At 35.7% G+C, this 22,790-nt stretch overlaps 1 protein-coding gene and 1 long non-coding RNA gene across 12 annotated transcripts; one reads left to right on the top strand and one right to left on the bottom strand.

The window, feature by feature from the left end:
* The first annotated feature begins 685 nt into the window (after positions 1-685).
* LOC137583836 (uncharacterized) lies at positions 686-1,295 on the top strand. Its single transcript, XR_011033452.1, has 2 exons — positions 686-834; positions 903-1,295. It is a non-coding gene; the product is annotated as an uncharacterized lncRNA (long non-coding RNA).
* On the bottom strand, positions 1,180-22,541 carry LOC137583833 (very low-density lipoprotein receptor-like). 11 transcript variants are annotated; one of them, XM_068298985.1, is made up of 13 exons: positions 20,864-20,956; positions 19,488-19,983; positions 14,981-15,121; positions 8,150-8,269; positions 7,929-8,045; positions 6,726-6,848; positions 6,236-6,462; positions 4,333-5,739; positions 4,074-4,272; positions 3,814-3,984; positions 2,108-2,241; positions 1,876-2,043; positions 1,180-1,802 (listed from the first exon to the last, which is right to left on the bottom strand). In XM_068298985.1, the coding sequence occupies exons 2-13, from the start codon at positions 19,888-19,890 to the stop codon at positions 1,770-1,772; spliced, it is 3,243 nt and encodes a 1,080-aa protein (XP_068155086.1). In that variant the 5' UTR covers positions 19,891-19,983; positions 20,864-20,956; the 3' UTR covers positions 1,180-1,769. The 11 variants fall into 11 exon arrangements, with proteins under 11 accessions (XP_068155086.1, XP_068155077.1, XP_068155075.1 ...); XM_068298976.1 differs by lacking the exon at positions 6,726-6,848; XM_068298974.1 differs by lacking the exon at positions 7,929-8,045.
* Positions 22,542-22,790: the final 249 nt, after the last annotated feature.

Here is a 22,790-nt window from a genome sequence, read left to right as displayed (position 1 = left end):
ATATGCTAATTGATTTCGTTCTTAGAGTACCATACCACAAATTTGGTCATAACTTGGACAAATCTCAACTAATTTCAATTGGTTATGCCCACAATTTTGCATGTAATCATTTTTTTATTGGATACGAATTTAAGATCAATTTTCTAAATTGATATAATAAAGTTATATGGCTAGTTCTCAAAGGTCAAGTGCAGGACGGAAGCCTGAGATAAAAAAAACCATAAGACAATAGTCCATAGTAAAATACTCAAAATTGGTGGCTTTCTATACTCACCTTTGATTCCAAAAGAATTTGGTTATTCATTTATTGGACTTTTGGATTAGCATAACAATCCACGTATACTCGTATGTGCACAATTGAGTATAAATAAGAATTTCTTTGTTTTTCATTGTGGTATTTCATTTCTAATGCTGAGTCAGTTTGACGTATTGGTCTTTAATGGAACAGACTGTGTCTGTAATGGATTCCCGCACATTTTAAGGAGAGTGAAATTCAAATGATAACCCAATTATTTAAGTGTTTTCTTTACATTTTATATAATGTTTTGATTAAATGGTTCCAATTTCAATGTCTAAATTGTTTCGGAATAATTCAGTTGGAAGTCGTGTCTACGAATTTTGATTCCGTTAAATGCTTTGTTTTAATCAAGTGACCCCTTCGATTATATTGTCAATACATTTTCCCTATACCCGAGTATCAAAGAAGGCTCTGTACTAGTCACATATATACATACATATATATCTGAGAAATTATTTTTATTATGTAAAATAAGTCGCCACAAGCTGTGTTATAAGTATACAAATTTTTACAAAATTCTTACTGCATTTAAAATGGTGAGTAGAGGTAGTGACCGTTAGTTGATTAAGTACTCACCATCGGACATAAATAAATACGTTGGCAGGCCATCGAAGAGAATCCCAAATTGGGCTTGATCAAGTATTTAAATATAATGCTGGGCTACAAGTATGGTTATCAAAAGTTCAAGGTGATTGCTGCTGCTGCTCATGGTGCAGACGATGCCATTATCCTGAAGTCTTATGAAGGCGATACAAGCGATGACGAAATCAATGAACTGAAAACTTACCTCGAGCAGATGCGTAACATGTATTATTCTATAGTCGAGGAATAACTCGCAATCAATTTGGAAGACAAGAAAGAATGATGGCGCGGTATCGGAGTAGTAGTATATATATGAAATTTATTTCAATTATCATTTAGTTTCTGTCGTTTTTTCTTTTTGGGAGAACATATGTACACACTTATCGATTATTATAAAGTTAACAAAACATGATAATACGCGTGGTACTTTGATAATAGTAATTATATATAGTAAACGATACATTTTCTGTTTCTTTCAGAACAGAATTGTTTCAGTTACACAAGTAACTTTTCATTTTTGCTAGTTTATATAGTTATATTTAATATATATAGTATTTGTGTAAGTTAAAAGTAAATTTCTTCCGCACACTTACAGCTATGTACAGTTTGGAACTATGTCATTTATGCATAATTAATTAAAATATTAAGTTTTATTCAATTTCGTTTTTGTTTTAATAGAACTCTTTCATCTTTGACGTATTTTTTTCTCTCTGTTTTATGTTTGTACAGCATCCTTAAAGGATGCAATTTCGTGAAAGTATAAGTATTTATGTAGTTTTACATCTTTGAATGACATCCTTAAAATTTTAAAATAATTTACACATCTAATAGAGTTGCTCAGTCTTCAGGCGCGTCTACTGCTGGCTTGCATATAACCATCGTTTCTCACTTAATACGATGATATGCCAATTACGGGTGAATACTACACACAAGAATAATGAAGCAATAGAAAACAAAATAATAAAAACCATAAAGGCTTTCTGTAGATAGCTTACCTCCTCATCCATAACACTGGTGTGATCATAGATGCGAGCCGGCAGATTTTTGCGCAAACTGAAGTGATCCTGATCCGATGAGGTTGTGGTCTTACGATAGATGGGATTCTCAAAATTCATTGAATTGATGCGTCGTTTGCTACAGTAGCGATAGCCAATGAGCAAGAGCTAAAATTTTACAAAAATATTTGTAAGTTTCTATTTTATTACTCTCTACGCGTTGAGGACTTACCACTGAAAGTAGAACAGCACAACCACTGAGACTGGCTATAACAACGAGTGCTATGAAACCAGAATCTGGCTGCGGACTGGGCGCTGTGGTCTGTTCATTTTGTGTTTGATTTTTTACCGGGCGACGTTCAGCCACTGCAGAGTTAAAAAAATAGTAAGGCAAATTAAAAACTGATTAAATTAAGAATTATAAACAAACAAAAAACGCATAAATTTGTATTAACTAATTACAGTGAGTAACTATGATGAAAGGGAATCTATTTTTTTCCCACAGTGAAAATCCAGCCGCTCAGACACAGTATAAATAAGCAAAATGTCATTTGAAAGTAAACGAAATCACAGGCTTAAGCTTAAAAGAGGGATTAGGTAGACAGTTGTGTTGTCGGGTTGCCCCTTACTGATTTCACGCACAACGTATTCACCAATGTTGATTCCTCCACAAAAACATATACATATGTATGTATGTATATGGAGGAGTATGGAGGTAAACCATCATCAACTGATGGCTTTAAGTGCTAGAGTCTAACAAAGGACATTTAAAAAAGGCTACGAGATGAAAGGATGAGAGCACATCAACAAGCCTCCAATCTCGATTCCCCAGCCATTCACACAGTCATTTGGGTGTTTTTTTTTTCGTTCATTTTCTTTTTTGGCGAGTCGACTATGCCATTCGTCGCCGTTCGCAAAGAATTTCCAATCAAATCGTTCAAAGTGCGCATTTAGGCGCAAATAAACACTTAAACGCGCTCGCGCCTTTGATGGCTGGAAAACTTTTATGCGGAGCAGGGATGAGCTGGGTCCCTGAGAGCTAAGTTGAGTGTCTCAACTCAGAATGGAAATGGAGGCAAACCAAACGAAAATAAAAGAAATGCTGTAGCATTATGGAGGGGGGCTTATGAAAGAGATGAACCGGGGCAATGATGGAGGGGTGATTCGGGGTGATGCGTAATGACATCGTTAACGCCACGCATTTAATGGGCCTTCTTCCACATCTTCTTCATCGTGTTCCCGCGTTCCCAACGTTTAAATCAAGTCAAACAGTAAAAGTTATCAACATTATCACGAATTTAACTTTAAAGGACTCGACATGAAACTCGAGAAACCCCCAACTTTACTCCGAACCTCCCGCAAAGACCATATTAACCTCATACTTTGCGGTTAGGTGAATTGGTCTTGCTTGTGGTATGTTCGAGGGGGTTCGAGGTGTAGGTAATAGGGGGTGGTCACAATGGCATATCAATTGCATGGTTGGCCCATTTGCTGCCTACTTGCGGTTATATATGTATGTATATGCATGTACTTGGGCAAATGCAAGCTGAAAGTGGCTCTCGAATGGCGTTTATGAAACTGTCAAGGATGAGGCTAGTTGGCTTTGATGATGATGATTAATGTGTACTATCCCATGACAAAGCAAATGTTGTGAATACCATGAGGCAAGTTAAGAGATTGCTTCGTCTGTGGGTGTTGGGTGACATAAAATGATGAAGTTGAAACTCGGTTAAAATGTTTCCTCTGTGTGCCTTGATGTACGAGTATGATTAATTCGCCTGGACGGTAGGAATATGAGCATCGAACATACAAAGGACAATGAAACGGAGAGATACATTTGTATATATGATGGAAATCTCATTTCCAATCAGAAATTTGCATAATACAACAAAACACAGACACATATAGTTACACCCGTTGCACAGTTGAAATTCATACCATTTATTGCTGGCAACTTAGTGCTCAGTCGGAGCTCATTTGTTGGCTTTAGGTCAACACTATCTTGTTTTTTACTATTCAAGTTCGCACGCGGCTTGTTTAATTGGACTTTCGTTTTTTTTGGTCGGGTTTTCAGGGCACGCGGAGGTTTAGTAATTACTTTGTAAAGGGCTAAGCATGCAAGTTATCGATATTAGTAGGAAAATTAAAATGTTAATTGATTTGGAGGACATGCAGAATATTATTTAGGTTGGACTTACGATCTTCCACACACATCAGGCCATCGGCCATCAGTTTGAGTCCTGTCGGACAGGCACAGGAAATGCGTGGACTTCTCTCATTGATACGCGGGGCTGGCAGACAGAGGTGAGAACAATGGCCATTCACGGACTGGCAGTGATTAATGCCATCGGGCTGGCGATACGGATGATAGACATGTATCACCATGGGATGTTGAAGCTGCAAAACGAAACCATGAAGATTAAACACCAAATCAAATTAAGTTTTCGTTGAACTTACCATGTGGACAGCTGTAATGGGCTCTACACCTTCTCCCGTAAATTTGTTGGCCTTGAACACAGTTTGCTTATCCCAATCCGTCCAGTAGATGTAATCCTCGAATGTGGTTATTGAGAAGGGATGTCTTAGATACTCCATGGAATACAAAATCTGACGGCGCTGGGATCCATCGTAGTTGGCACTCGAAATGATGTTCAGTTTGCCATCGACCCAGTAGATGCGTTTGCGTACCAGATCCAAAGTAATGCCATTGGGCCACTTCACATCGTAGTTGATGATGGTAGTCCGATGGCTGCCATCCATGCCAGCGCGTTCGATGCGAGGAGATGCACCCCAATCGGACCAATACATCCAACCCTCAATTGGATCGAGTGCTATCGATCTGGGTATATCGAGGGAGTCTTCAATCAACACTTTACCCATATTGCCATCGAAATTCGTCAGCTCGATGGTGCATTTGTGTGTATCCGTGTAATAGACATGATTGTAGATCCAATCCACCGCCAAGCCATCTGAAGTCACTGAAGATTGTTTCAAGACCACAGTCTTTTCCTGCCCCTCATCGATGGGTGCCTTGTAGATGCTTTGGGTCGTCACATCGCTCCAGAAGATCATGCCAGTGCGGAAGACAAAGTCCAGGGCAGTGGCAGACTTGGTGCTATTCACAATCGAAGTCATTTCCATGTGATCCAAAGCGATTTTACGTATATCATGACGACGCGCCAGCAACAACGAGGCATGACCCTCGCTGGCCTTGCAACGGGTGTGATTGCGTGGATCCCTCATATAGCCAGCCTCACACTCGCATTTGAAGCCTCCAATCTCATTGATGCAGATCTGGGAACACATGCCGGGATTCTCACATTCATTGATGTCCACACATGAACGTTTGTCCGATGATAGTTTGTAGCCCTCATGACATTCACAACGATGTCCCACAGCGAAGTCGACACATTTGTGCATGCAATTGCCATTTTTGGTCGAGCACTCATTTACGCCACATTTGCCAGCCGGCTCGTCTTCCCCATCAGGACAATCCTTACGCTTATCGCACACCTTACTCAGGGCTATGCACTGACCGCCACCGCAATCGAATTGAGTTGTGGCATTGCATCCTTGCATACTGGCTTTAGCTGTAAAATTGCAGTTTTTCTCATCGCTGCCATCAGAACAATCCTTATCGCCGTTGCAGGTAAGATGGCCAGCTATGCAGCTGCGGTCCCCACATTGGAATTGATCCGGGCGGCATGTGATGTTCTTGCAGTTGGCCGTGTGCTCATCATCGCCATCGGGACAGTCTCGGTCGCCATCACAGAGCCAGCTGTGATGCAGGCAGGTGATGCGATCTTTGCACTGGTACTCATGGGGCAAACAGGGTGTCACCGTCTTGGTCACATTAGAGCAGGACTAGAAACAAGTAGGCAGGGAAAAGAGTAGAGAGAACGAAACGGTTAGCGGTAAAGGACAAACTTTTGGTTTTAGGTTCCCTTGTTAGGCAAACTTTTGTCCAAACTTTTCGATGCATACTTTTAGTTGCTTACACACGAAATTATGTTCTAGTCCTACACACCTACAACCCTCGGACTGGAAATCCATTTCCCCGCGGCACCCCCTCTGACCAAACAACTACCTTAACGAGTTCTAGTCATGGAAAAATGCAATTTTATGCGTGCCATGCGTTGACAACAAAAGCTGCCAAAGCTGACTGCTGTGAGTTATGCCCAACTTGCTCGTAATTTATATGCCACAAACCCACAAAATAAAAAAGAATGTAAAATGGAAAAACCCGTACAAGAATGAGAAAGAAAACCCAAAGAGCGGAGGACCAAAGGAGTTTCAAAAAATAAAAAAATGCACTGGCATTTTTCGCTAGAATAGAAAATTTAAATTTATGTTCTCTTACCCTTTCATCGGAGGCATCCGCACAGTCCGGATCACCATCACAAACCCAGCGCTTGGCTATGCAGGCCCCATTGCTGCATGTATGCTCTGCCACGGCATCACAGGGAATCACTGGGCAATCCCGTTCATCTGAGCCGTCGCCGCAGTCGTCATCATGATCGCAGACCCAACGTTTCTGTATGCAACGACCATTGCCGCAAGTGTACTCATCGGAGCGACAAGTTTGGTCTAAGTAGAATGGATTTTTCACATTAGATAAAGGAATTTCGAAGCCCACAAGAAAACCAAACCAAGAGTTAACCAACACAAAAGAATAACTCATAATCAAGAAAAAGCTTAATGAACAAAATGAAGTACGAGAATGCCAAGCAAGATGAATGTTTATAATAGTTTTCTACCTTCATGTGATGGTGAGTTAATCAACTTAAAATTGCTATAATCAAAAACTAAAAGTTTTTCTTTAATTTAACAAGAATTAAACTCTTCCTTACTGCAATTATGCTCATCGGAGCCATCGCTACAATCTTTACTCTGATCACACATCCAGGCCAAGGGCACACATTCTCCTAGGCCACTTTTGCAACCATATTCCTCAGGTGAACAGGTGCGAGACTCTGTGTTGATGCGTTTATGATTGTAAGAGAGCAGCACAAAAGATACAAATTTTATGGGAATTTTTAGAGTTTATTTAAGTTGCCATTAAACCTTGCTCTAGTTAAATAATAATAATAAATTAATAAATAACTATCAAACGCTAACTGTTGATATTTGCAAATGCGACTCTTCTACCTTGATTCTTAGATTTCTTAACTGTCGACTAATAGTATTGTAAAGTTTAATCATGCCCATATTTAGTTTATTAGCTTTATAACTTTAAAAAAGTCATTAAATATTTGACATATTTATACTTTTTCAAACCTTTTTGGTAAGTTCAAAAATTAGTTCATTAAAAAAGTAAAGTATATATTTGGCAAACTCTTTGGCAAAGTCATAAAAAATGATGCTTCCTTAATGACCCTTCGTTATAATTGGTTAAAAAACAAGTAAATAGAAACAGTCAGCTGAGAAAAACTTTTCAAGGTTAATATTTTTAACCCTCTCTCTGACCAAATTTAAATGATCTAAAGTCTTAATATATGTTTTTACGCCATAATTTTCTTAACCCAATTTCAGTTGGAATGTAAGAAGTCCTTTGGTTAGGTTACTTTTTACTTTCTGTTTTCGTCTGTATGTATGTATATGTACAAATGTGTTGTGTGCGTGTACGTGTTAGTTAGGGTTAAGTATTTTATAATGCTGTTGCCAGGCGCCAGGCAAAAGCCATCTCGAGGGTGAATGTAGTGTATACAATGTGCATATATGTATGTTTGTGTATTAGAAGTGGTAGGGCACGGGGACAAGCACTTTGATGTTTAACTTTCACATATTGTATACACTATATGTATGTATGTATAGTAAGTAGGTATATATAGCGACTCTCTCTCTCTTTCTAAGAGAACGACTTGATTAAACTTCTGAACAAGCGGCATATGTTGGAAAGGAATGCGGAATGTGTGTGTGTGAGTGTTCTACCACATAGTTTTGAGTTTGAAATTATGCTAAAGGCCACTCCATTAAGAGCGAATGAGTTAGTACGCAGAGAATGTTGCTTTGTATGTTTAGTTTTAGTTGTAGTTGTTGTTGTGTTTGCTTACTGCATTGGGCCTCGTCGGATTTGTCGCGACAATCGTTGCTGCCATCGCATAGCCAATCGCGCGGAATGCACTGGTCGACAGTTTGGCATTTGAACTCATTGTTGGGACAGGCATTCACTATGGTAGTTAGTGGATTGTAATTGTTATATCGTCTTTTTGCTTGCTTGCTAACACTCTATTAACTCTGTAATTTATATGCGAGTTATCTATGATATACTTACTGCATAGTGCTGGCGACTCATCAGAGGCATCGGCACAATCATTTTCCTGATCACAGCGCCATTTATTTGGTATGCAATTTCCATTTGTGCAGCGGAAATGGTCCGATGAGCAAGTGGCTTCTGCAAAGAGTAACACAGAAAGGGAAATATTGAATGAAAATTGCTTAAAAATAAAACCCTAACAAAAGCAAAGCAGCTTGTTTATGTGATACTCCTTCTCCTTATATCACATTTTTTTTGTACGTGTGTGTGTATCTATGTTTTTAAACGCTCTTGAGCACGTACTTTAAGCTAACCAAACAAAAATATGTTGCATACGCGTGGGCGCTGAGTGTCCAAGCTATCCATTGGCTTTTCAATGCCTGTCCTTGAGCCTTTGGTTTGCGCTTTGGTTGGCTGTTTATGGACATGTGTAGAAAGTTGACTTGTTGCTTTATAAATTCCACGGTTCTATGCTATTTTTTATATAAAATTTCTATGGAATTTATTTTGTAGACACGATTTATCCTCTTTTCCAAGAATTTTCTTTATCGAAATCGTTTCCAAATTAAGCAATTCCAAGAAGATTTTCTGCACAAATCGCAACAATTTGTAACATAGACAAAAAAAACCAATTGTTGGCTTTTACCTACTCCAATTTTAATTGAAATAATTGCCCAAATTTTACAACGCACATTTAACACATGGTTAATTAATTTGGCATTTGGCAAAAACCGAATTGAAAACGGTAAACAAATTATATGGCTGAAAGGTCTGACATATTCCTTTCATATTCAAATTGGAGAAAAAAAAAACTGTACTTTGTGAATAAACACACCAAAACACGAATTTTATTTAGGCCCTTGCTAAATTTACCGATTTTTTTCCAAGTAACCAAATTTTTTATAGAAATCGATAACTTTTTTTTTTATGTATTCTCATCACAAGAATATAACTTTCCAAATTGTCGTAAAAATGACTATGACTAAAATATTGATCACTTTTGTATCTTCATTTACAGATGTGTTTACTTATACAAATAAATGATACAAATGTATTAAATTTATCACAATGGAAATGTAAACTTTAGTTAAATTGCGTTGTTGTCTTTTTATCTACATTGATGTAAGATAAACCATTTTTTTTTTGGCTATTTTAAACATTAATGGAAAATTGGTTTTAAAATAGTCGTTTGGCTCATAATCACATTTGCCATTCAGCTATCAGCCTTAAGACCAGCATCAATTTTAATCAATTTTTATGCCTTTTGGTCGCCCTGTAGGTCGACCGACGGGCTGTCGGTTCCGCGTTATGGCGGGTAACTCTGGTAACTTTGCCATTACAATAACATTTTATATGATTACTTTTCTAAACTTTTTCTAGATATGTATGTTTTGTATGTGCGTTTTTTGCTTTTGTTTTTTATGCTCGCTGCCAAAATGAAATGTGGCATGAAAAAAGCGTAACTTGTGTTCAACTTGCCACTGAGCAACTGAACAACAAAATAAATACAAATAAAACAAATATAAATACACAACCATTGAACAATAAAAATGGCCACATGTGCGACCCAAAACAGCAACCAAAATAAAAAAAAAAACCTAAAACCAAAAATAAGAGAGAAATATTTTTATCTTCAAATGAGTTTATCGAAGACTATATACTCTTGGGAGTATCTTTACTAAAGGAACTAAAGGGAATTCCTAACACGATGCATAACAAAGAGAAACGTTAGTTACAATAACTCAATAAAAACGGTTGCAAACAATTTTATTTTATAAGATTGTCAGTTTTTTATACGTAAAGTAGATTTTCTAATAGATTTAAAAGTAAATATCTGTAGAATATATGTACCTCATTTTGTAAGGGTATAAAAAAAGGAACAAGGAAAAAAAAATTGAACCCTCACTTTGTTCAATGTTTGTCAAATGGCCCCGAAGCACTCAGTTCGATTTTGTTTGTGCTAATATAAATATATATGTATATGTATATATATACATTTGTGTGTGTGTTTTCATATGTATTTGTATGTGGCATTATTTGTAAATTGCGCCCAAAGGACAAATTGTAGAATTTCCTCCTCTTTAGTTGTTGTTGCATATAAAATTTGATGTCACTTTGAGCAGCAATTAAAAATCAAATTATGATGCATGTCTGCAAATTGTATCCGGCAACTGGCAACTTTTATTGATTGCCGTGTATATGGATAAAATAAAATGAATGGAAAATGAATAAATATGCAACTTGCCGTCTGAATTTCAACAGCATAATTTGTATTTTTTAACTAAGTTTAAACGGCTTTTCAGTTGATTAAAAAACTTTGGCCTTTGCCAATGTGTATGCGGATGCAGCAGTTTGCCCCGTGTTGTCTGTGCCAGGACCAATTTGTATGCAAATGTTAAGCGGCTATGGCAAAATATTCTGTTGCATACAATACGGCGCTTGAGTGTTCTAGTGCCAGTGCAGTGCACTGCAGGTTTAGACTATTGGTGTCAGTGTCTGTGTGTGTGTGTGTGTATGTGTAAACGCATTAGAGTGTGTGTGGTAAGCTTTTGTAAATCATGATTGGGATTTTGGCATGTTTAATTTAAGTTAAAAGGTGTTGAAAAGTTCATCTGTGGCAGTAGTTAAAAACTTTTCCTTTCGTTTCTATTTTCTCTGTCCTGTTTTTTTTTCTCAGATTTCGCACACTCAACTAACTTGTTGAAGAATGAACAAAAAAGAGCTAGAAGAAAGTAAGAGTGTTAAGAGTTTAAGATTGTGGGTCCTTCATGATTTTTTTTTTTCTTGCGAATGATATGAGAAAATTGATGATTGAACTAGATTAAAATTAGAGTTGTGCTTTTTTGAAACCAAAACAAGTTTTTGGCATACAAAATACTGAAGGGCCAACGAAAATATAAAAGCAAAGTGGGTGGGTATTTATTAGAGTAGTAAGAAATTAAATTTAGAAGTGCTAATTTTCCATGTGCTTAGGATTGAAAAAACGACTTCAATAAATTTCATAAAACTTATATTAATCAAGTAATTCTCTCTGTGTAATCATAAAGAAGTAAAAAGTTAATTAAAAAACTTTGCCATACCGTTAGTATCAACAATTGCGCCAAAACTGTGGCTCTGTGTGTGCAGCAAACTGGTCACAAACAATAAACACCAAATTTGTCGTCCCATAGTTTGAAATTCCTTTGGCTTCCGTAAAATGTTTTTGTTTTTTGTGATCTTAAAGAATTTTGTCGTTTCGTTCGATTAGTTTATACAAATTTATTATAAATTAACTTGTGCTTATTATGATTAATGTATATGGATATCACTTTCATTTATCGCCAATTGCCATTTTAAAATGCTGTTGCCTTTTACCTCTTACCCTAACTCTAAGGCGGTAAAAAATGTTGGGTAATTTCCATAATGCCAGAGACGGGAGGGGAGAACTCTCCCCGAGTCAATTGCCTTAGGCTTTTTGTGACATATTTGACTTGGCCAACTTGCACAAATTGATTGCATAATTTCCGCAAACAAAAATACCAAAACAGACAATTTTCAAGTTCATTATGGACAATGACAGCGTCAGCGACAAGAGCAATAACAACAACAACTGGCCAAGTCAAACCGAGAATTTCAATGGTCGGTTGGGGGAAGAAGGACAAAGGTCAGACAAACCGACAGATACGAAACATTTAGCAATTTTGCGGGAAATTGAGGAAACTCATTTAATGTGAAACTAAATGATAAATGATAAGTGAAACGGCCCTCTTTCTCTCTCACATTCTGACATTGTCTCAGTACATTTCAGCCTCTGTCTGTCACAGATCGACATGGCCGATAAGGGACTTTGAGACAGAGACAGAAAGTCTGAGAGAGATAGAGCAAGATTGCTGGGTGAGTGCCAAAAAGTAAGGCAAACATTTAAATATTCCATAGCATATCTTTCAGAGCTTCTTGGCATTCCTTTAGATAAATGTCCTGGCGCTGGCATTGTGTCAGAAATAAGAGAAAAGAGAGCCTAGTTCTATATTTGGAACAGCATTTAAGAGGCAGACAACTTCACTTCTTTAGCTGATTAACTGAGTTTTCTTTATAACACTTTTTTTTTTTGTTATGTATTTTCTCCAGCCGTCTGTCCATCAAATTTCGCACACACTTGGCACACTTTATTCCTTTTTGTTTTCTTATTTTCTGGCGCTTACATTTCAACACGTCTTTTGCCTTCGCTTTGGGCTTAAAGTTCTGCACGTATATATTGATATATTTATAACTGTATATGTATGTTTTTCCTTTCTAAATGGGTGGTAGTAATACTAATTCACTTTTGGCCGTTTCTCTATTGCCGTCCGTTTCAGTGTAAAGTTCGCCGCCAACTGACTCTAGAGTGGCAGAGTGGCAATCCTTAAAAAGATTTTACCCACAGCCACCAAAGTGACTTTGCAGCATCTCAGTAAACTCAAAACGCCACAAAAGCTTTCATATCGCCAACGAGTCGAGTGCAATGGTTGAGATTGAGTGAGTTATTTTCTGGAAGGCTCAGTTTTGTTGTGAGCAAAATCATCGAAGAATACGAGAAGTAATTGAGTATAAATAGAGTTAAATACTTAATATATCGAATGGCTTAGCCTGGATATACGTTTAACTGGACTCAATTACTGTTAAACAATTAAATAGTTTTCTAGTTTTTTCGAAATAATATTGAAAACGATTTAAAAGTCAAACAGGTTTAAGCTTATAATATACGAAAAAAGAGATTCTTAAAGATGATGAAATAAGAAGATAAATTTCTTATAAAAGCTTTCTACTAACTAATTTAAGGTGAAGTTTGGGCCTTAAAAATTCAAAACATAGAATAGAAGGAGTTAAGATGATGAAATAAAAAAATATATTTTCTCATGAAGAGATTGCTACAAACTTATAGAAGTTAATGCTTAGCTTCTAAGAAAAATAAGTATTCAGAATACCAATAACTTGCTAGTTGAGAAAAAAAGGATATGTATCCTGTTTGTTTACTAACTTGTAAAATAAGTTAGTTCAGTCCCGGCTTAACTTAAAAAAGCTTTGATTTATTTTGCATAATCCAGTAAATTTGTTTTTACCAATTTGCATTGAACGACTATGCTAACACAAAAAAAAAAAAAAAAAAAAACGTGAAAAAGTTTTTCCTTTTTATGTTTTCTTTTTGGAAAGTTTCTTATCAATTTCACTTGTTAAAATGAAAACAGCAAACTTTTTTCCCCTCTCAACAATATTACATAAAAATTGCATTTTATATATCCCCAAAAGGAGACAAAAATGCATTGAGCTCATTTCATTTTCGTAGTTTTTGTGCTTCTTGGTGATAAAATAAAGCAGACGACCTCACACAGTTTCCTTTTATGTCGAATTGGCGACGCAAAAGTCTCGTGCGAGGCAAATGATAAAACAAAAAACAAAAAAAAAAAAAAAACCCAACAGAAACAACGACGAAGAAAAAATTGCTGATGCAACAACGTTGCATGCCACAGTCATCTATTAAATGCGTTTCAAATTTATGTACAGTGAATAAAAGACAAAAAGACTTCAAGACGGACGCTACTCAGCGTCTGTGTCTGCCATGGCACAGTTTTTGGTCAACAGTTTTGCGACAATTACAATGCGTAAATGCTAAACAAAACTTGTTTTCTGTTTGAGTTAGTTTTTATACCATACACCCATAGGGTGAAATGGTATATTAAAGTCGCCAAAATGTATGTAACAGGCAGAAGGAAGCTTCTCCGACCCTATAAAGTATATATATTCTTGATCAGGATGAATAGCCGAGTCGATCTAGCCATGTCCGTCTGTCCGTCCGTCCGTCCGTCCGTCCGTCCGTCCGTCCGTCCGTCCGTCCGTATGAACACGCAGATCTCGGAGACTATAAGAGCTAGAGCCACCAAATTTGGTATGTATACTCGTGTAGTATGCACATGTTCAGAGTTAATTGGAATTTCGGCCACGCCCACTTACGCCCACAGGAATCACATAAAACTGTTTTTCTTAAAAAGTATAACAGCTAGACACATCAAATTTGGTTTATATACTCGTTTAGTTGGCGCGCAGAAACTAATTGTTTAAACTTTTTGCCACGCCCCCTTCCGCCCCCGGAATTTACATAAAACTGATTTTCTTAAAAACTATGACAGCTACCGACATCAAATTTGGTATGCAGACTAGTTTAATAGACGCGCAGAAACTGGCTATTTAAAAATTTTGCCACGCCCACTTCCGCCCCCGCAAATCAAACAAAACTGATTTTATCAAAAACAAACAAAGCTAAAGTCACCAAATTTAGTATGTATACTGGCTTAGTATTCGCGCAGAGTATATATATTTTCATATTTTGCCACGCCCACTTCCGCCTCCATAATTAAGAAAAAACCGATTTTCTCCTGTAGTTTTTTGACTATCGCATTCAAATTCGGCAGACTAATTAATCTTATCTATTTCTACAAAACTACCAAATTTTATTGAAATCGGACTAGAAACATGCAAAATATGCGTATGAACGTATTTTACTACGCGGTCCACAAGGCCAGAATTGGCCGTTGGCTAGTAGCGGCGCTAGAGTGCTCGTGTGTTCGTAGAGTGAGCGAGATAGCACATACTATGAAACATGTAAAAACAATTCAATAGACATACATATGTACATTTGGTTTTCGAAATTTAAAAAAATTTGTTTCACCTGGTGTATGGTATACCCGAGTCGACGAGTCGACTTACTTGCTTCATTGGGTTTCGAATTGCTTGCCAAAAGCTTAAGACACAACTAAATATGGTTTTGAACCATTAACTAGAAGCCAGTGTAGATTTAACTCACTTAGCGATGCCTAAAAGTATGCTACAACTTACCGAGAAATTTACATTCGGCAACTTGCTCGTCGCTGTGATCCCGACAATCGTCTTCGCCATCGCACACAAATCGTATGGGTATACAATCGCCACTCAGGCATTGAAATTGTTTCTCGTCACACTTATCATCCATGGATTGGCCTAAAAGTGGGAAAGAGAGTGTGGGAGAGAGAAGTAGAGAGTATTAAACAAATGATTAAAGCAAAGTCTTTAGCTGCCTCAACAAGAAAAGTTTTCTCATTATAAAAAAAAAATAAAACAGAAAATAAACCTCAACAAAAAACAAAAGCACAAATTGATTAGGGCTAAAAAACTTCAAAACAATCAGCAACAGACACGCCTTCACACACAAACACACGCACACACACACACACACTCATACACAGCCACCCACACATGGTGACAAATAATTTGCATACAAAACGACTAACAAAGTGGAGAATTGGGGTAGAATGAGTTCAAAGCGGAGATGAGCTGGATTTTAATCAACAAAAAAGCCTCAAAACAAACTGACTTTTTGCTTCTAGGACATGAGAAACTTTCTTTGCCATCTTCTTCTTCTTTCTCTTTGCCTTTTGTCCACGTTTAGGCCTAGGCCTGCAATAGAAATTCATATACTCGTATCTAAAACAAAACAAGTCATCATCATCCATAGGAACCCCAGAAAATGTCAACAGTCAACAACAACATACATAATGGAAAATTGGTGACTAGCAAAAAATAAAAATATTTCACCATACGGTAGCCGCTTTTTTAATACCCTGTTTGAATTACACATAATTATATGCTAGACCAAAACTGAACTAATACTGCTGTGTACAAATTAAGAGGCTTAACAATACATATATTCATCATTAATTGTCAAAATATTTCTTTCACAAATTTAGTATACCTTTTTCTATCTAAATTAGAGGATACAAAAAATTATAGATTGCCAATGGATAAACAAAGCGGACAACAACGAGAGGGATACTCTGCTATTCTGGGATTTTGAAAAGGGTTTTCTCATCTGTCAATGACAGCTCTCATGATCTCCATCTACACTGCCTAATATCGTTTTCCCACATCCACAATGGTCAGTCCGATCAATCAAAACTTTTGCATACTTATTTGTTGTTTATTGGTTAATTGTTGTAATTGAATGTGTATATATGTTTGTGCGTGTGTCTGCCTGCGTGTCTTTGCAATCGCCCACTAACCACAGCATTTCTATACTCCACTCAATCAATAAGGTCAAATCAATTTTCCATATGTCGCCGAGATGGCTGGGCATTGTTTTCAATTATGTATGATGACAGCAAAACAAAATGTGAAATATATGTATGTATATATAAATACATTGAATGTATGTATGTACATATTTATTTGCGATATATTTTGTTGTATTTATGGATATGTCATTTAATTTTTTATATAGCAAAGGAAAGAGAGAATTTGTTAGTGACGTCAAGCGGCAAAATTGAAATGAAAGAGTGGAATGTGTGAATGAATGAATATATGAATATATTATTGTTTTTTTGTTTTTGTTTCGGTCAGCCCATTAATGATGGCCAGCATTTGCATTTTCTATATAGAGAAATCGTTGCACTTAATTTAAAGAACTAGAGTATAAGTTTACAATTCTATGGACAATTCTTAAAACAAATGAATCAATTAAGATATAGGAAGTAAGGTAAAAAATGTTCATTCCAAACATTGGCTTATAAATAAAGCACTTTTAAAACAGTTTGCTCACATCCGTAGGTAACTTTTATAAATTGAATGAAATCTTTGCAAGTAAAACGCAAAAATTAGCACAATTGGCAAAAGGAACTAGTTCATTATCATGGACTCATGGTCGTCGAATTTGAATCTTGTGTTAGTTCCATGAATAAACCAACATGTTTTTTTTTGCATATCTGATGATATAGAAAACAAGTTGAAAACTAAACAAAACTGGTTGGATTAACCAAATATACATACAAAAAACTTTCAAATAATTTAGCAAGAGCCGCAAAAAAAATACAAATTTTAAATAAATACAAATGTTAGACAATAGAATCTTGAAATTTTATGAATTGATAAGTTAAATAGCATATAAAATAATAGCGGACGCCAGACGCCTATGATAAGAAATAGAACACATGGCCAGTTTTATATTTGTATGTACTAACGCATAATTGCCTGATCAGATTCAGCATACAAGTATATATGTATATACATTTTTAATAGACTGACTTATCACTGGGCCTGATAAGGAAGTCTGCCAATTCGAAAGCGATAAAACTCAAATCAATACCATGAAAAAATTGTTTTGCTCTGACATTAAGTGTTTTTTTTTTTTCAAGTGCTGGGAAAATCTTTAATCAGTTTTTGTTGCTGTACTTGTTTGATTTGTTTAATTAATACTAATTCATTTAAATGTCAATTGCATTCAACTGTTGATAAGCCAAGATCAAGGTCATTTAATTGCATAAAGATGATTTAACATGCGATTTTTGTTTATATTTTGATGATGTCGTAGATGATGATGACGACAAAGATGTTGCCCAAGCTGGCTGCAGTTACTCTTCATCATTAGTTATATAGACTATATGTATGTATGTATGTACATTTGTTATGTGTAAAAATCAACAATGTAGTATATAATTTCCCTAGAAGAGCAATCAAAACATGTTTATTGCCAATAAAAACAAAACAATTAAAACACAACAACAACGTCAATTTCTATACACATACACATAGACACGCCCCCTACTATTGTCTATTTTATTGTTGTTATTGTTGTTGTTGTGCTGGCTTGGCACAAACTAGTTTAGTATACTAGAAAAAATCTGTTGGCACTGTGCATAAATTAATACCGAAATGAAATGGCATGAAAAATCAAATGAGGCGAAATAATGAAAAATAAATACATATGTATATATGTATATATTTATATAGAGAGAGAACTTCAGCATCGACCTTGCCGACATCATGTTGATGCCATGTGACAGATGTTGAGCGAAAAAGAGAGTGAGTAAAAGAAGAATTTTTTTCTATTTTTATCTAATTCTGCCAAATGCGATCATTTGTTTTATATATTACAGGGCAATATCAAAAAGATCTAAAAGGGGCTCGTCTATTCGTATTATTTCTAGTAACTGAACATTTGAAAATGTTATTGAATAGATGTTTTCTTGATGGCCACATGCGTTATATGTTTTTTTTAAATTTTTTCCTGGATTATTTTAACACGGTTATTTTTGGCATCAGCTATCTATGTAGGATTTAGCTCTGTTCTGAAATGCGCCATTTGGATATATGTCAAGAATTTTATTTATCTTGTGCAAAGTCCAAAACAACAAGGAGCAAAGTACAAAAAGTAATATGTGTACACAAAGCAACAACAAAAAATACATCAAAACAATTTACAATTGTTTTTTACCTAATAGAATATCTACTATATAAAATGCATTTGTCCATACAAATAGATATGTAGGCAAATGAATTTATTTGATGATTTACAATTAACATTTCATTAGCCAGACTAATCTGTGATGTGTAATTCTCAAATTATTTAATTTAATTTATTTTAATGATAACTTTCCGGCAACCTTGGGAGATATTTTTCCTCAAGCATTCATTAGCTCATCCACTTGAATATTTCAATTGCTAAATCCCTGCGGAATTCTATAAAAACAAATCAAAAAATATAACACAATAAATTTTAACAATCTACGATAAGATAATCCTTAGTTTCTGAACTACGTAAATCTTTTTCTAGACAATATTTATGATTTGGGAAATACCTCGATATAAAGCGTTTCTCTACGCAAGCTAGCAAATATTTTACCATCCCTCCACTCCATTTTACCAACAGCTCGTCTTTCGTTTAAACATCTGGAACTCAGGTGTTCGATTGGGTTATCAATTGATTAAATGACTGCGCAAATTTGCGGAAATCGTAGCGGAAATGTTTTCAATGTCAAAACTTAGAGAATAAATTGTTTTTGTACCACTGTGCTGCAAATGCAACAAGTGATTTTGCTTCTACTCTGCCTGCAATATAATGTATTGGTGTGAGTTTGAATATGCATTTCCCCGCTACTATTGCCACCAAGTGTGATTCGTGTTGAGAGTAAACTTGAATGACCTAGCACTTTTCCCTTACAAAAAAAAGGCTAATGCACTTGCAGGAAAAACTGCACTTAAATAGAACAGAAAGGATCTTACAGATCACCAATTAAAGTTTCAAAGTTGAATATCTTTTACTTAAATATAAATGTACCCTAACTGTCTCTAACTCTATACTAATTTACAAAATGATAACTTTTGATAGGACTTTTCTACGCAACTGTAATTAAAGAGTATTAAGAGTTTGCCTAACGTTTTGCTCAAGCTTACTTTCTTCTTGGTCGTCTAAAATTAGCACAAACCATGGCTAAAAACAAACATTGCATTCTCTTTGGCTTTTGCCTTTGTCGTGATCATCGGCAATATCGTCTTTATCATCATCATCACCATCTGTGTGTTCATGTTTTCTCACCTATGCCGAGTGGTGTTCCAATCTTTCCAGATACGTTCAGAAATTTAAAGCCCATATTTAAAAAGGCTTTGCTATCGAGTTTGGTCAATGAGCCATCAGATTGAACGGGGGCCACATTGCTGCCGGCAATACTCTCAGTAAGCAATTGTTGTTGATGATTTGCCGGTGTGGGCGTGGCACTGCAACATTTGCCCAAGCCAAGTATCAAGGTGAGTAGCAGTAGATTGAAGTTGGCGCAAAAGCAATTGAACAGCTGTTGGGCCTGACGTTGCTTATTGTTGTTGCTGATGCAAATTGTTGTTGTTGTTGCTGCTGCCGATGTTGTTATTGTTGCTGTTGTGGTTGTTGTTGTTATTTTGTTGGTATCACTGACAGTGCTCGTAGAGCATAACTCTATGGCCATGGTATGAGTTTTCTCTTACGTTTTATTAGCGGTTTTTTTTTCTATCGTTTTATTCGATTAGGTTTTTGTATTTTTTGCACTTTTAGTTTTTCACTAAACACATAGAAGAAAGAATCATGGCCATTAGATTATCTAAGCAGGAAGTAATGGATCTGCTAAAATTATCTAATCACACACACTCATAGAAAGAGAGAAAACGAGGGAGAGAGAGAGAGAGCGAAAACAAAACATAATATACATTTTTAACAAAAACATTGAAAACTGTTGCCAAAAAGCAGCAGCCTAATCCGACAGCCGGCTCTTTCTACCTCTTTCCAACCTCACCGCCAGTCTTTCCCGTTCTTTCTCTCTCTCTTTCCCTTTTTGGCTTTTTCTTGTTTTGTTGGCCCATACGCAAAACTGGTTAAAAATCGTACGACTCTCCAGATGCTGTCCCCACCTCCTAAACACAAAAACCGAAAACCGTCAACCAAAAAAAAAAAAACTTTAGCAAAAAAAAAAAGCAACAACAAAAAAATATCAGACCGAAACGTAAAACGCACAAAAATAGCAATCAGACACGCACACAAACAAAACTAGAGTAGGGGTAAAACATAATATATAAATTTCTGTTGACGTAGCAATTATAGATTTGATATCTCAAAGAGTTCTTCCTTAAATCTATCTGACGATGATAGAAAAATATATCAATAGCCGGCAGTTTTAATTAATTATTGAATTCCATTTTAATTTTTAGACTCGGCACGCGTTTGAGTTTTATTTATTTTTGATAACTTCTTATCTTGGTGAACAACGTAAATAGATGGATATATTTATCTGTTACACAGACTTCATATCATGGGGGGGAAATGTTTATTTATTCTAGCGATAATTTCATTCTCAAGGCATTCAGGCACGTGCCATATGCAATTTTTTTGTTGTTTCTTTGTATATCTTTGATTTATTTATGTCTTTTTTGTTAAAATCTCATTACATTAATTTTTATGTTTATATTAGTTGATTGTATTCACTGAATTCGTTGACCGAACTTATTGTAAGAGCGAGCGTCTTGTACAACGTGCGTTTTTCAACTAAATTCCTCTTGAGAATTCGCTTGCAAATTTAAGCGAAATGACAGCGAAAATAAATTCACGCGATCGAATGATCGTCTCGATCGCTCGAGCTCCACATTTTGCCCCTGTTGCTTTGCTTTTGCTGTTTTTGTTGTTTCTTTCTGTTTTTAGCGGCTGCGAGTCTTATCAAACAGGTAGCCAAGAATAAACCTAGCAAAAGAGAGCAGAGTAAGAGCGCGATCGAGATCGAGAGATATGCCATCTCTTTGATGATGATGCTCTTGTAGCTAGAGATTTATGTTGCTCTTGACAGAAACCTGTTGATCAATGAAGAAAAATGTGTAGGAAAAACTGTTTCCTGAAGGCTATTCGTTGCCAAAGAGTTAATATTATATGTGGATCGTAGGTATGATCAGTGTATAGAAGAAGTTTAAGAGATACTGTACGATTCAAAAGATCGAACGTCGACAATCAATATTCAACGGTCTAGAGTCTAGACATATCTATCCATATCTTTAGCTTATTCTGAACTCAAAACATATACATAGTTGACATCTGAAATGTCTTGATATAAAATGTATTGAATATCAATAGATATTCAATCTGAATCAGCTAAATCACCTGACTGAGATTAGAACCTTCTAATTTCCATATCAAAAAATTTCAAGCCGCAAAAGCAAAACATTCTAAGGCACAAAAAAGGTTTAAAACGCAAAACAGAAGCACTGATGAAAAGACTCTTTAACTAATGGATTAAAAGTTGAAATGGCTTTGTGAATTTACAATGTTTTGTTAATGCATCAATTAATTTTCAACGAAAATGATGCAATTTCCTTTTCATTGTTGTATTTACTCATTTTATTCATTATGATAAGACAAAAAGGTATAAATCACTATAGTCATTTCAAGATGTTTGTGAATCTAAATAAGTGCCCGATAAGGCAAACACATGAAGAATTTTTATGAAATGGATTTAATGAAAATGACATCAATAAAAAGTATTTCAAATTAATTATTCTTCAGAAAAATATGTATTAAGGAACTATGCTTAGACGATTAACAAATTAACCTTCAAAAAGAATTTCCAATATTTTGTTGTCATTAATTTGTTAAATGGAACAATGATTGAAGAGAACTTTGAAATAAATTATAAGAAAAAATGGTGAATGACAGATGTTGCTGATGTGGCTAAGATCCATTTTGGAAGACCTTAAGAATACTTTTTAGCCAGAATCCTGGGAGTAGTACCAACCTTGACAGCTTATTAATGCACAAATAAATATAAGTAAAACCGATTTCATCACACAAAAATCACTTAAACGCATTGCAAGGATCAAATTATTAATAACTTTTCTTTATTTCATTAATGGTAGATATCCAGAACACGCGACTTTCTTGAAGTTTGTTACTAGCGAAAAACTTTTATCAGTAAGCGCAAAATGTTTGTTAATTAAATATCAAAAAAACCGGATGTACGAAATTTTTAGCGATAATTAAATTACTCTAAGGTACGTATATTTATCTATTTATATATAGTTAGTTAGTTGAATTCCCGTCTGGTTTTTGCAAATGGGCAAGGACCGTACTATTTTCTATATAGGTGCGATGTCCAGCAGCGACCGACGCGAACTGAACGTTTGGTTGCTCATTAGCATTGAATGTAGCGTCGTTCGATTGCTTTTGATCGCAGCCAAAAACTGATTGAAAATTTGAAATGACGTCCAATAATGGTCAGATAAGAGTTGTTTTGAAAAAAAGAAAGAAAATACATATCCATAGGTGTGAGGGTTTAATAGACAAAAGGAAACAAAAATGTTGGTTTGCCAATAAAACCGACAAAATAGACAA

This window comes from Drosophila tropicalis, unplaced genomic scaffold (assembly GCF_018151085.1).
Source record: "Drosophila tropicalis isolate 14030-0801.00 unplaced genomic scaffold, ASM1815108v1 contig_878, whole genome shotgun sequence".
NCBI lineage: Eukaryota > Metazoa > Arthropoda > Insecta > Diptera > Drosophilidae > Drosophila > Drosophila tropicalis.
This window is presented reverse-complemented; position numbering and strand designations above follow the sequence as displayed.